At 47.6% G+C, this 14,139-nt stretch overlaps 2 protein-coding genes across 9 annotated transcripts in view; both read right to left on the bottom strand.

Moving 5' to 3' along the window:
• Positions 1-4,057, bottom strand: part of ZNF8 (zinc finger protein 8) — a 37,134-nt gene extending 33,077 nt beyond the window's left edge. For 2 of the 3 annotated variants that reach the window (XR_010125035.1, XR_010125034.1), the window contains exon 1: positions 3,780-4,057. Coding sequence is in view for 1 of the 3 variants with exons in the window: in XM_063658611.1 (XP_063514681.1) it covers positions 3,780-3,845 (66 nt within the window). In the remaining 2 variants the exon portion in view is untranslated. The remainder of the gene's footprint in view (positions 1-3,779) is intronic. The other variant, XM_063658611.1, reaches the window with a different exon arrangement.
• A 1,459-nt stretch (positions 4,058-5,516) lies between these two features.
• Positions 5,517-14,139, bottom strand: part of ZNF544 (zinc finger protein 544) — a 49,212-nt gene continuing 40,589 nt past the window's right edge. For 2 of the 6 annotated variants that reach the window (XM_063658602.1, XM_063658600.1), the window contains exon 8: positions 6,479-8,551. In XM_063658602.1, coding sequence (XP_063514672.1) covers positions 8,509-8,551 — 43 coding nt within the window. In that variant the 3' untranslated portion in view covers positions 6,479-8,508. Of the gene's footprint in view, positions 5,686-6,478; positions 8,552-9,892; positions 10,373-14,139 lie in introns of those variants that run through there. The other 4 variants (XM_063658601.1, XR_010125032.1, XM_063658594.1 and 1 more) reach the window with 4 other exon arrangements.

The following is a 14,139-nucleotide window of genomic DNA, read 5'->3' as shown; positions in this document are numbered from 1 at the left end:
GTTGAGGCAGGCGGATTGCCTGAGCTCAGGAGTTCGCGACTAGCCTGGGCAACATGGTGAAACCCCGTGTCTACTAAAATATGAAAAATTAGCCAGGCATGGCAGCGTGCTCCTGTAGTCCCAGCTACTCGGGAGGCTGAGGCAGGAGAATTGCTTGAATTCAGGAGGCAGAGGTTGCAGTGAGCCGAGATCGTGCCATTACACTCCAGCCTGGGCGACACAGTGAGACGCCGTCTCAAAAAATAAATAAATAAAATAAAATAAAAAGTAAGAGCTAAAACTATAAAACTCTTAGAGGAAAACAGAGAGATAAATCTTTGTAACCTTGGATTTGGCAAGGGATTCTTAGATATGAAACCAAAAGCATAAGCAACTAAATGTAATCAATTGGACTTCATCAAAACCAAAACTTTTGTAGTTCAAAGGACATTAGCAAGAAAGTGAAAAGACAACTCACAAAATGGGAGATAATTGGGAATCACATATCTGATAAGAGACTCGTATCTAGACTATGTAATGAACACATACAACTCAGTAATAAAAAGACAACCCGGTTAAAATAGGCAAGGAATCTGTATAGTTATTTCTTTGAAGAATATATAAAAGAAGATACACAAATGGCAAATAAGTACATGAAAAGATGTTCAACATCATTAGTCATCAGGGAAATGAAAAATCAAAACTATACACCATCAGTGTTGCTGCTAGGTTAAAAAACGAAACAAAACAAAACCACACATACCAAATACTTCAATTTTTTTATTTTTTATTTTGAGACAGGGCCTCACTCTGTTGACCAGGCTGCAGTGCAGTGGTGCAATCTCGGTTCACTGCGACCTCCACCTCCCTGGTTCATGTGATTCTCCCACCTCAGCTTCCCAAATAACTGGGATTACAGGCATGTGCCACCAAACCCAGCTAATTTTTGTACTTTTAGTAGAGATGGGGTTGCACCATGTTGGCCAGGCTGGTCTTGAACTCCTAACCTGAAGTGATCCATCTGCTGTGGCCTCTCAAAGTGCTGGGATTACAGGCATGAGCCACTGCACCAGGCCGCAAATACTTCAATTATAAAAGGACATTTCCTTTTAAGAAAAACACGAGTAGAGTAAAAAATACGAAAGAAATTTTAGTACAGGTAGCAGGTGGCTCTAATAGGAAACATACAGAAAGATGCCTTTGGTTGGGAACTGAGGTCTCTTCTCCTGTCTCTGTGTCTTTGGTTTCCTCCACTCAGAATGCCCACCAATTTTGATTTGTGCTTCCCGTGCCTCCTGCCCCCACCTCCCATCATCACCCATTCTGCAAGAATCACTGGTGACAGCCTAGACACCAGGTCCACTGAGTACTAGTCTGTCCAAGCCATGAGAATTCTCAGTGGCATCGTACAAGTCCTTCATGCCTCCTCTTGGCTTCCTTCTTGGAATTCTAGCAGAAGCCCACTCCTTGTTGTCTCATGATGTTCTTTCTGCCCTACATTAGATCCCTGCAGCCTTCTCTCTTGTCTTGCACTTCTGGAGCCTGAAGGGTTGGGGCTGTGCTCTGATGTTTCTCCTTTACATATTCTTCTGCTGACCAGGCCACCCCAGCATCAGCTAACACCTGGTCACTGGGCCCTAACCACTCCTCTCTTTTTCCCTCTGCCTTAGTTGAGCTGTCAGTATCTCCCTTCCCACCAGCCCCTAATGCATGAGTGGGTTTTTTCAACCCTATGCCAGTCCTGCTTAAAACACATGAATGGCTCCTTCTCATCACTGAATACTGGATGGCTCCTCTCAGCCTGGCTATGGTAGACTGAGCTATATAATGGCCTCCAAGGATATCCAGGTCCTAGTTCCTAGAACCTGTGAATATTACTATATACGGTAAAAGGAACTGTGCAGATGTGATTAGGATTTTCAAACAGAAAAATTATCCTGGATTATCCAGGTGGGCCCTAAATGCAATCACAAGTGTCTTTATAAGAGGTAGACAGAGGGAGCTATGACTGTAGAAGACATAAGGCAATATGATCACTGAAGCAACATGCTACAATGCTGGCTTTGAAGATGGGCAAAGGGCCATGAGGCAAGGAATAGAAGGTCTGTAGCTCTCACAGCTGGAAAAGACGAGGAAACATTCTACCCCAGAACCTTGGTAGGGAGGGTAATCATACCTGGAATCTGGTCTGGAATCATACCTTGATTCCAGACCAGAAAACCGATTTCAGACTTCTGACCTCTGGAACCTAAGAACAAATGTTGTTTTAAGCCACAAAATTTGTAGTGAATTGTTACAGCAGACACAGATAACCAGATAAAACACTGGACCTTGAAGCTCTCCATTCTGGTCCTTGTTTCCTGTGATGGACAGTCTCCAAGATGCTCCCCCACCACCTCTGCCAATGACCTCCAGCCCTGGTGTGGTCCCCTCCAACACTGAACAAGGTTGACTTTGTAACCAGTAAGACACTGTGGAAGTGACAAGAGTGTGAATTCTGAATCCAGGTCATGGAAGGTGTTACAGTTTCTACCTTGCCCTCTCCTGGATCACTTGTTCTGTGGGAAGCCAGATGCCATGTTGTAAGGATCCCCAGCAGTTTCAAAGAGAGGCCTACATGGAGAACAACTGAGGTCTCCTATCAACAGACATGTGAGTGAGCCATCCTGGAGGTGGATCCTCCAGCCTCAGTTAGGTCTCAGGTGACAACAGCTATGCTGACATCTTCACTGTAACTTCATGGGCCTGAACCAGAACCACCAGCTAGGACATTCCATTACTCCTAACTGTCAGAACTTGTGAGATATTTATTGTTGTTCCAGGTCACGAAGTTTTGAGTTACAAAGCAACAGGTAACTAATACACTTTCTCTCAAGCCTTTCTTACAGCTCATTCCGTGTCCCCCATCCACAGCAAGAACAAAATAAAACGTGGTAGCATTTCATGCAAATTTGGAGTAACACACATCTGAAAACCTGCAACCTAAGATTATCAAGTCTCACTTTCTGTACCAAAGCTGAAATAATGCAAATCCCCATGAACAAACCAACGACCAAAAAAAAAAAAGTATATAATTTCAAAGTTGCAGAGCTTGAGGAAGTATAATCATTGCTGTTTCCTGCCACGCGAGGCAGCTGTATGGAGAATACAGGCAGCAGCCACTTTGTCTAGAAAGTGGAACTCTGATGGCCAGATGGCCCTGCAAACACTGACCGCCCTGCACTGCAGTTCTCCCACAGTCTCGCAGGGGACGACCCTGGTAGTCACTCTCATCACACTCAGTGCGTGGTGACGCATCATTGCCCCCAAGAGGTTGTGCCCAAGCCCCAGGGCAGGGGCTCCGCGGTCCTGGGGTCCCGGTGGGTGTCCGCTGACTTCACGCGTTAAAACATCTCTATTCGATGTTTCTTGCCACCTGGGCACCCGGCCAACGCTACAATTACTGTTATCAGTCAACACGAGGACAGACCTTCCTGGAATGGACAAGGGTGTCGGCGGGGCGGAGCCGAACGCAGGAGATGGGCCCGCTCGATTCTCTCGGGAATGACCGACCCCAGCCCTGGGGAGGACAGGGCCGCGTGGAGCATGCGCATTCGGAGGCCAGGCGCCCGGTTGGAACCCCGGCCCCCTCTCTGACCGGCCAGGCCGGTCACCACGCCCCGACCTGCGCCTGAGTTTCCCCACGTGTCAAGGGCCTTAACAGCGGTGCCGCTCTCATCGCGCCGCGAGGTGAAAGGGTCAGTCTCCGCGGGAGACGCTTGCCCCGAGCCCGCGGCCGTCGTTATTGTTGTTATTGTTACCTGAAGCCGGGCCGCCGGCGGCCCCACAGACATCACTCCCGCTGCCCCCTCGTCCTCGGGGTCCATGCTGGATCGCCCAGTGAAGGACAGCGCCTGAGGTGATCCCCAGACCACAGAGGCACTCCAGCCAAAGGGACCACCCGACTCGCCGAACGCCGGACAATGGCGGCCGCACCGGCGACACGGCGACTACAACTCCCAGTAGGCCGTGCGGCGAACCACAGTTCTCGGCCAATGGGAGTCTCCGCTGGCCTGGCCTTCGACCAATGGAAGCATTATGGCCGATGGCCAATGGGAGCCTCCACCCGCTGGCCTCTGGCCAATGGGAGCGCTCAGCTAAGGCTGGTGGGGGCGGTGTTGCTCCGGGCTGCGATGTCCCTTAGGGTGCGGGCAACCGGAGGCCTCACTCGTGGGCAGGGGGCGCAGGCGGACCCCGAGAGGTGGCTGATTGTGGGGGTAGAGACCGTCCGCTCCTCCTAATGGCTGGGGGCCGTGCACGTCTGCGCGGGCCGGACCTGCTCTTCCCGGGAACTTGCGCGGGAGGAGGCCCGGGGCTGCTCCGCTTTACCCTCTGCTCCCCGGTGCCTAAAACGCACACGCATCAAAGTCACAGGACGAGTTAGGGGTTTGTTCATATAAAAGACTTTGGGCATAGCGACTGGAAGCGGGGAGGCTCGGAGCGGTGGTCGTGTTACAGGAAAGGGGTCCGATTCAGACCCTAAGGGAGGGTTCTTGGATCTCGCGCAAGAAAAAATTCAGGGCGAGTCCGCAGTGCAAAGTAAAAGCAAGTTTGTTAAGAAAGTAAAGTTGTACCCCATAGACAGTAGGACGTTCGTGAAAGTAAGAGGAACGTATGCACCCTAGGTACAATGCTTGTATATATTTAGGCTAAAAATAGATTTTGGGGAGATGTACTCTGCTACAAGAGTTTGTGAAAAAGGATTAATTTTCTTACTGTATTTTTCAAGAATCGATATTATTTTTAAAGCAAAATTAGGAATGCCTTTGTTCTCTAGATACCGGGATATCTGGACACTCCCAAGTCTGGGTCTGTTTTAGTACCCATTATTAATTTGTTCCCTTAACCGTAAACATCTAGAGGTTAGGAATACCTACTTTTCTGGGAATGCAGCCCAGCCTCATTTTCCTAGCCCTCACTCAAAATGGAGTCGCTCTGGGTCGAATGCCTCTGACAGTCCTATTGCTTCTCCCTGTGGGTGTTCACTTTGTGATGTGTCTTTTCTGTGGGTCTGTTTTAGTCCATTAAAATGTTTATTAAAGGTGGGGCGCGGTGCCGAACGCCTATAATCCCAGCACTTTGGGAGGCCGAGGCGGGTGGATCACAATGTCAGGAGTTCGAGACCAACCTGGCCAATATGGTGAAACCCCGTCTCTACTAAAAATACAAAAATTAGCCTGGCGTGGTGGCGGGCACCTGTAGTCCCAGCTTCTCGGGAGGCTGAGGCAGGAGAATCACTTGAACCTGGGAGGCATAGGTTGTTGTGAGCCGAGGTCAGGCCACTGCACTCCAGCCTGGGTGACAGAGCAAGACTTCGTCTCAAAAAAAATAAAAAGTTATTAAAAAAGAAAAACGGGAAAGCAGATTTCCATTCAAAAATGTTGCATTCAAACCGCAACAATTTTTAATTTTTTAAAATTTTTACCAAGAGCCAGACACACAGCAGGGAAGAGTGTAGTTACTTGTTATTTGCTCACCCCCATGGAGCTGATGGTGTAGTCTGAGGGACTGAAGATCAAGCATGACATGGCCCTTCATGCCGTGTTGAAGGGGTGAAGACGTCACCAGTGGGGACGGAGCAGCTGACTCCCGAGGGGCTCAAGCTGGCCACACTCTCTCAGATCCTTCTGGCCCTGTACCCTCTCTGCTCTTTCCTGGGCCTCGTTCCTGAGAAGGAGCAGGGGTTAGGCAAGTTACACAAAATTATGAGAGGACATGGTTTTGGACTGAGCTCCTGCTCTAGGCCTCATGAGACCAGACCAAACCAAGACAGAGTCACTTAGGCTAAATGCCACATAATCAGACTGATACTTTAAGCAGATAGATACCTAAACAAACCAGATTTCCAGTCTACCTGAGCAGCATAATAAGGAAGTCCCCTCTGCTTTAATCTCTACAAGAAAAGTAACGTAGTGTTAACTAATTAGCCTTTTCTCTATTGTTCTGTTTCCTTGTTCCCACCTTACAAAAACCACTATTCTACTATTTGCCCCGTGGGAGCCCTCATTCTGTTTTGCAGAGTGGAGGCTGCCCAGATTCATGAATCACAAATAAAAGCCAATTTGATCTTTAACCAAATTTGTTAAAATTCTGTCTTTTGGCTGGGTGTGGTGGCTCACGCCTGTAATCCCAGCACTTTGGGAGGCTAAGGTGGATAGATCACCTGAAGTCAGGAGTTTGAGACCAGCCTGGCCAACATCATGAAACCTTGTCTCTAATACAAATACAAAAATTAGGCAGGTGTGGTGGCGGGCGCCTGTAATCCCAGATACTCAGGAGGCTGAGGCAGGAGAATCGCTTGAAACTGGGAGGCAGAGGTTGCAGTGAGCTGAGATTGCGCCACTGCACTCCAGCCTGGGCGACAGAGTGAGACTCCATCTCAAAAATAAAATAAAAATAAAATTCTGACTTTTGACAGATGTCTTCACTCACCTGAGCAAGTGGCAGCTGCTGTGGGAACTGGATCAGGCAGCCTTCCAGGAGACTAAATCTGTCTTCTATTGGGAGTTCCAAAAAGCTCCCAGGCAGCATCCCCTTCTCTGTGGCAGAGAAGGTACTAGGAGGATCTATTGCCTTCCCCTGCACAGTGGCCACCAGTGTTGGAGAGGTAGGGGCAGGTGTGCAAGGATCTATTCTCTTTAGGGGAAGCCTGTGTGTTCTTTTTTTGTTGTTTATTTGTTTTTTGAGACAGGGTCTCTGTTGTCCAGGCTGGAATGCAGTGCTGCAATCTTGGCTCATTGTAACCTCCACTTCCCAGGCTCAAGTGATCCTCCAGCCTTAGCCTCCCGAGTAGCTGAGAGCACAGGTGAAAGCCACCACACTGGGCCAATTTTTGTAGAGACTGGATTTTGCCATGTTGCCCAGGCTGGTCTCGAACTCCAGAGCTCAAAGCAATCTTGTCTGCCTCAGCCTCTGAAAGTGCTGGGATTACAGGAATGCACCACTGCACCCGGCCCTGTGTGTTCATTTTGGAGCCAGTCACTGGGCTCAGCTTTCCTCCTAGTTCTAATGGCGTGGAATCTGTGATTTTGATGTCCTATTATTTCCTCTTTCCTCCTCTTTTTTCTTTTTTTTTTTTTTTTTTCTTTTTTTTTTTGAGACAGGGTCTCATCTGTTGCCCAGTCTGGAGAGCAGTGGTGTGATCACAGCTCACTGCAGCTTCAACCTCTTGGGCTCAAGGGATTCTCCCACCTCAGCCTCATGCTACCATACCTGGCTAATTTTTGTATTTTTTGTAGAGACAGGGTTTTGTGAAGTTGCCTAGGATGGTCTTGAGCTCCTGATTTCAAGCAATCCACCCGCCTTGGCCTCCCAAAGTGCTGGAATTACAAAAACGGTACCCAGGCTATTTTTTTTTTTTTATTTTCTAGTTCTTGTTTATCTCCTTGATTATAAGGTAGGAGTTTGTCTATTGCAGTAGTTCTTAAAGTGTGGGTCAGGGAGCCCTGGGCGTTCCTGAGATCCTTTCAAGGGATCAGTGGGTTTAAAACTAAATTCATAATAATAGTGACATGTTGGCTTTTTCTTTTGTTGCCAGAGGGCTCAGGAGGGTCACCGGATGCCAGTGCCAGTTGGTGTCCAGGTTCTTGAAGCCATCGCAGGAAAGGATTCAGGGATAAGTCAGAATAAGCAGAAAGGCAAGAAGCTTTCATTGCAAAGTGAAAGGAAACACGGGAGACAAGTGTTGGGGGGCTCCTGGCTCCTGAGTCACACCCAACATTGTTTGCATTTCTCATTTTATGGGTGTTTAATTATGGGTGGAATAGTCATTCGGTATCTGGAAAAGGAGGGGATTTCAGGCACTGCCCTCCCCCCACCCCACCCCAGTTACTACCCCCTTTCTCCCTTATTTGGGTTTGCCTGGAAGAGTCATGGACATGTCACCCTGACCAGGGTTTTGGCTGCTTCTCTCCCTTGTTTGGGGTTTTGTCATTCTGTGGTTTCTTTGCCTACTGCTTGTTTTAGTTGTCGTCTGGGTTTTTCCATTCTCCTGGACTACTCAGTGCTATTCCTCTCTCCTTTCACTCTCATTTTCATAGGAATATACAATAGAGTTTTCCAGAGGTTGCTGGATGAGTCATATTGTAACAGATGCAATGGAAACATGCAGCTATGGGAACTCAACTGCCTTCAGTGAACAGTGAAGCCAGACATTAAGGAGATTTGAAAAAATATAATACGATGCCACTCTTCTCCCTATTTCTGTTTTGGAAAATGCTGTTTTTCATAAAGTAGGTGCTTTTTAAAAAGTATGTTGTATTAGTCATGAGGGCTCTGGTAACAACATACCACAATGGCGTGGCTTAAACGACATAAATTTATTGTTACAGTTGTGGAAGCCAGAAGTCTGAGATCAAAGTGTTGGCATAGTTGGTTCCTTCTGAGGGCTACAAGAAAGTATATGTTCCATCCCTTTCCTTAGTTTCTGGTGGTTTGCTGGCAATCTCTGGCATTCCTTGGCTTGTAGATGTCTGACTTTGTCTTCAAATGTCATTTTCCCTGTGTGCGTGACAAGTTGTCTGTCTCCAAATTTCTGTTTTTATAAGGACAACAGTCATAATGGACCAGGGCTCACTCTAATGACCTCATTTCAGCTCTTTAAAGACACTGTCTCCAAATAAGGTCTGAGGTACTATGGGTTAGAACTTCAACATATCAATTTTGGGAAGAGACACAGCTCAACCTATATATTAACATAGAATGGATCTATTTTGAAAAATCATATTAATAAAATATTTTTTTTTCAGTTTTAATTCCTAATACACCAAATATTGATAGGACCTACATAAACAAAAACTGTTTAGGAGCCGGGCACGGTGGCTCATGCTTGTAATCCCAGCACTTCGGGAGGCCGAGGTGGGCAGACCATGAGATCAAGAGTTCAAGACCATCCTGGCCAACATGGGGAAACCCCGTCTCTACTAAAAATACAAAAATTAGCCGGGTGTGGGGACATGCGCCTGTAATCCCAGCTACTAGGGAGGCTGAGGCAGGAGAATCACTTGAACCTGGGAGGCAGAGGTTGCAGTGAACCGAGATCACGCCACTGCACTACAGCCTGGTGGCAGAGCAAGACTCTGTCTCGGGGGAAAACAAAACAAAACAAAAACTGTTTAGGGTCTTCAGTGACTTTTAAGAGTGTGAAGGGGTCTTGAGACAAAAAACTTGAGACACACTTGTCTACAGAATAGGATTTTTTTTTTTTTTTTTTTTTTTGAGACAGAGTCTCACTCTGTCGCCCAGGCTAGAGTGCAGTGGCACAATCTCGGCCCACTGCAATCTCCGCCTCCCGGGTTCAAGTGATTCTCCTGCCTCATCCTCCCAAATAGCTGGGATTACAGACACCCGGCACCACACCCAGCTAACTTTTTGTATTTTTAGTAGAGACAGGGTTTTGGCCTGTTGGCCAGGCTGGTCTCTATCTCCTCACCTGGTGATCCGCCCACCTTGGCCTCCCAAAGTGCTGGGATTACAGGCGTGAGCCACCGTGCCCAGCCTGGGGTTTACGCAGGCTTTGGTATTTTGTATTCATGTTGATCATTTGATACAGAGTACTTATTTTTACTTAAACAGATTTAGTATTTTTATTTCCTCTTTGACCAAATAGCTGTTTCATATATATTCTAAAATATCCACAATTATTAATTTGTAATTTTGTTGTGCTATTAAAGTATACAATAATATGATTTTCTACTTTTTTGGTTTCTTTCTTCCTTTTTTTTTGAGACAAGAGTTTCGCTCTTGTTGCCCAGGCTGGAGTACAATGCTGCGATCTCGGCTCACTGCAACCTCCGCCTCCTGGGTTCAAGCAATTCTCCTGCCTCAGCCTCCCGAGTAGCTGGGATTACAGGCATGAGCCACCACGCCCGGCTAATTTTGTATTTTTAGTAGAGATGGGGTTTCTCCATGTTGGTCAGGCTGGTCTCGAACTCCTGACCTCAGGTGATCTGCCCGCCTTGGCCTCCCAAAGTGCTGGGATTACAGGCGTGAGCCACCGTGCCCGGCCTGGGGTTTCCCTTCTTTGATCCTAGCAGAGAGAGCATGGCCAGGTGTATTCACTCCATACATAGTAGTTGCTGTCCTCCATGCCTTGCACACATATTTCTCTTCCTGCGTGATTCCCACTGGGCTCAGTCTCAGAGAAAAACATAACCACCAAATCCCCGCTCCCATCACATACAGAGCCCCCATTTTGGAAAGGACACGGGGGCACTGCATACATGTTCTGCAACTGACTCTAGTACTGAGCCATTTCAAGACTTGCTGAAGAAAAGCTTCTCTACGACTGGAGGCTTGGTCAGGGAGAATTGCTGAATGCTTTGACCAACTTGCTGGATCTGTTGTGGGGTTCTTCCTAGGAAAAAGAACACTGGCCATCTGGAAAGCTACACAGAGGCGTTGGTCGTAGCAGAGGGACCCACCATCTGGCCAGGAAGCAGAGCCTACGTGTTCTGTTCAGGTGACAACAGACAAGGCAATTTGCATCTAAACCTCAGGTTGTCCTGTGAATCATGAGGGCTATGTTATTGCAAAAGGTTTTAAGAAAAGGTAACAGGTAATTGCCAGGGTGACCATGGGGAAGTACATTCAGTACTTGGCCGTAATGCAGATTCACATACCTGTCTTGCCCCTTCAGAAGGGATTCCACCCAGTCCCAGGATATCATCACCTTCTCAGGTCTGCACTCCCTGGGACACACTGACTTCCTCTTCTTCTTCATTTTTTTTCTTTTCTTTTCTTTTTTTTTTTTTGAGACAGCGTCTCGCTCTGTCACCCAGGCTGGAGTGCAGTGGCGCGATCTTGGCTCACTGCAAGCTCTGCCTCCCGGGTTCACGCCATTCTCCTGCCTCAGCCTCCTGAGTAGCTGGGTCTACAGGTGCCCGCCACCACGCCAGGCTAATTTTTTGTATTTTTAGTAGAGACGGGGTTTCACCATGTTAGCCAGGATGGTCTCGATTTCCTGACCTCGTGATCCGCCTGACTCGGCCTCCCAAAGCGCTGGGATTACAGGCATGAGCCACCGCACCCGGCCTTTTTTTCTTTTTCTTTTCTTTTTTTTTTTCGAGAAGGAGACTCACTCTGTAGCCCAGGCTGGAGTGCAGTGGCACGATCTCAGCTCACTGCAACCTCCGCCTCCCAGGTCCTAGTTCAAGCAATTCTCATTCCTCTGCCTCCTGAGTAGCTGGATTTACAGGCATGCACCACCATGCCCAGCTAATTTTTTTATTTTTAGTAGAGACGGGGTTTCACCATGTTGGCCAGGCTGGTCTTGAACTCCTGACCTCATGATCCTCCCGTCTCGACTTCTTCTTGATAAGAATTCTGGAAAATCAAATCTTCAAGGACTAACCCACTTCCTTTAAATCCAAGGGATTATTTTTATTTTTCTTTTTAAAGAGACAGGGTCTCACTCTGTTGCCCAGGCTGGAATGCAGTGGTGCAATCTCAGCTCACTGCAGCCTCAACTTCTCAGGCTCAAGTGATCCTCCCACTTCAGCCTCCTGAGTAGCTGGGACAACAGGCGGGTGCCACCACACCTGGTTTTTTATTTCTTGCAGAGACAGAGTCCTGCCATGTTGCCCAGTCTAATCTCAAACTCATGGCCTCAGTTGATCCTTCCACCTGGACCTTGGTCTGTTAGGATTATAGGTGTAAGCCACCACACCCATCCAACTCCAGGGGATTCCAGGAAGCCAAGGAACCTTCCTGCCCTGCCTGCTGAAATAAACTCAAACTGGCCAAACAGACAAGTCTGACATCTTTTCTTTAAGCTTTTTTTTTCTGTCAAGGAGTCTCACTCTGTTGCCCAGGCTAGAGTGCAGTGGGGCAATCTCGGCTCATTGCAACATCCACCTCCCGGGTTCAAGCGATTCTCCTGCTCAGCCTCCCGAGTAGCTGGGATTACAGGCACCCACCACCACGCCCGGATAATTTTTGCATTTTCAGTAGAGACAGGATTTCACCATGTTGGCCAGGCTGGTCTTGAACTCCTGACCTCAAGTGATCCGCCCGCCTCGGCCTCCCAAAGTGCTGGGATTACAGGCATGAGCCACTGCACCCAGCCTGGTCTTGCTTGATTTTTTAAATTGTCAGATCACTAATACAGCGACACTGAATCAAAAGCAGAGTAGGACAATTGTTCATAATCCCACAAATCAAATGCTGACCTCATGTACCATTGCTTCTCTCACTTATAGGCACACATTTGAAATAATTTGTTAGTTATCCAAATAAGAAGTGAACCACCAGGGAATTAAATGCTATGGGCTTAAAAGGGAAAGTACTCATCTCCTGCCTCAGTCACTCATCCTCTCAGCCTCCCGACATCACTTTTTTTTTTTTTTGAGATAGGGTCTCACACTGTCACACAGGCTGGAGTGCAGTGACATAATCACAGCTAACTGCAGCCTCAACCTCCTGGGCTCAAAGAATCCTCCCAACTCAGCTTCCTGAGTAGGTGGGACTTCAGGCATGTGCTACTATGCCTGACTAATTTTTGTATTTTTTGTAAAGACTAGGTCCCGCCATGTTGCCCAGGCTGGTCTCCAACTCTTAGGCTCAAGTGATCCACCTGACTCAGCCTCCCAAAGCACTGGGATTACAGGTGTGCACCACCACATCCACCGCACCCACCTCCAGCCACTTTTAACCATCGCTGTTCCAGTTCTTCTCGAGGACACCTCTGTAACTCTAATCTTTGATCATCTTTAGTCTTTTTTTTTTTTTTGGAGACGGAGTCTCACTCTGTTGCCCAGGCTGGAGCACAGTGGTGCAATCTCGGCTCACTGCAACCTCTGCCTCCCGGGTTCAAACGATTCTCCTGCCTCAGCCTCCTGAGTAGCTGGGATTACAGGTGCCCACCACCATGCTGGGCTAATCTTTGTATTTTTAGTAGAGACAGAGTTTCACCATGTTGGCCAGGCTGGTCTCAAACTCCTGACCTCAGGTGATCCACCGGCCTCAGCCTCCCAAAGTGCTGGGATTACAGGCATAAGCCACCACATCCAGCCAATCATCTTTAGTCTTTACTAACTTCCTGCTCTGACAGGTGAGGATCTGACTCACATCCGCTGCCAATTCCTCTCATATTACATTTCAAGCTTTAATTTTCATCTCCTAAGTAAACTTACATATCCTGCTTAAAAGCCTACTTCCTAAAAGGATGGTAAGGGAAACCTCTACTCTTCACTACTACTTTCCCCATCTACTCTCCCACATCTGCAGGTGGGGCTGACGTTGTCAGTTACAGGAATAATGACAACAGTGCCCTGCCACTATGAAGTTGTCAGGTCACAGCCATGTGTTACTTCCTAAAAATTAAAAGCCAATACAGGCCGGGTGCGATGGCTCACACCTGTAATCCCAGCACTTTGGAATGCCGAGGTGGGCGGATCATGAGGTGAGGAGTTGGAGACCAGCCTGACCAACATGGTGAAACCCCGTGTCTACTAAAAATACAAAAATTAGCCGGACGTGGTGGCGCGCGCCTGTAACCCAGCTACTCAGGAGGCTGAGGCAGGAGAATCGCTTGAACCTGGGAGGTCGAGGTTACAGTGAGCCAAGATCGTGCCACTGCACTCCAGCCTGGGCGACACAGTGAGGCTCCTTCTCAAAAAAAAAAAAAAAAAAAAAAGCCAATACCTAGGGTTCATGTCACAGCTATGCAAATGCCATTCCCTGAAGGGTCAATCAACACAATCTGACTGCATCTCCTCCTCCTTTATTCAAATTTCATGAGCTTTTTGCACCCTCCAGCAAGAATTACTAGCATCAGTGTCAAGTGAACACTACCTTCTAAAGTTACCTTCACATAGGAACTATAACCATCTAGAAGAATTTGTATAGTTTGAGCACAATTTACCTTGAAGCCTTCAATTACATTTTTTTTAAGTTATGGGTGAATAAACATTCCTTTTCTTACCCTATTCCTTTCCTAGATTAAAGCTATTTCTTTCTTAGATTGAAAACTATTTTCTCTAGAGAAGGTTCTGCCATGCCATCTGCTCTTTGTTTTGAGAAAGAGTCTCATTCTGTCGCCCAGGCTGGAGTGCAGTGGCATGATCTCGACTTACTGCAACCTCTGCCTCCCGGGTTCAAGCAATTCTCCTACCTCAGCCTCCT

Source organism: Pongo pygmaeus, chromosome 20 (assembly GCF_028885625.2).
Source record: "Pongo pygmaeus isolate AG05252 chromosome 20, NHGRI_mPonPyg2-v2.0_pri, whole genome shotgun sequence".
Lineage (NCBI taxonomy): Eukaryota > Metazoa > Chordata > Mammalia > Primates > Hominidae > Pongo > Pongo pygmaeus.
This window is presented reverse-complemented; position numbering and strand designations above follow the sequence as displayed.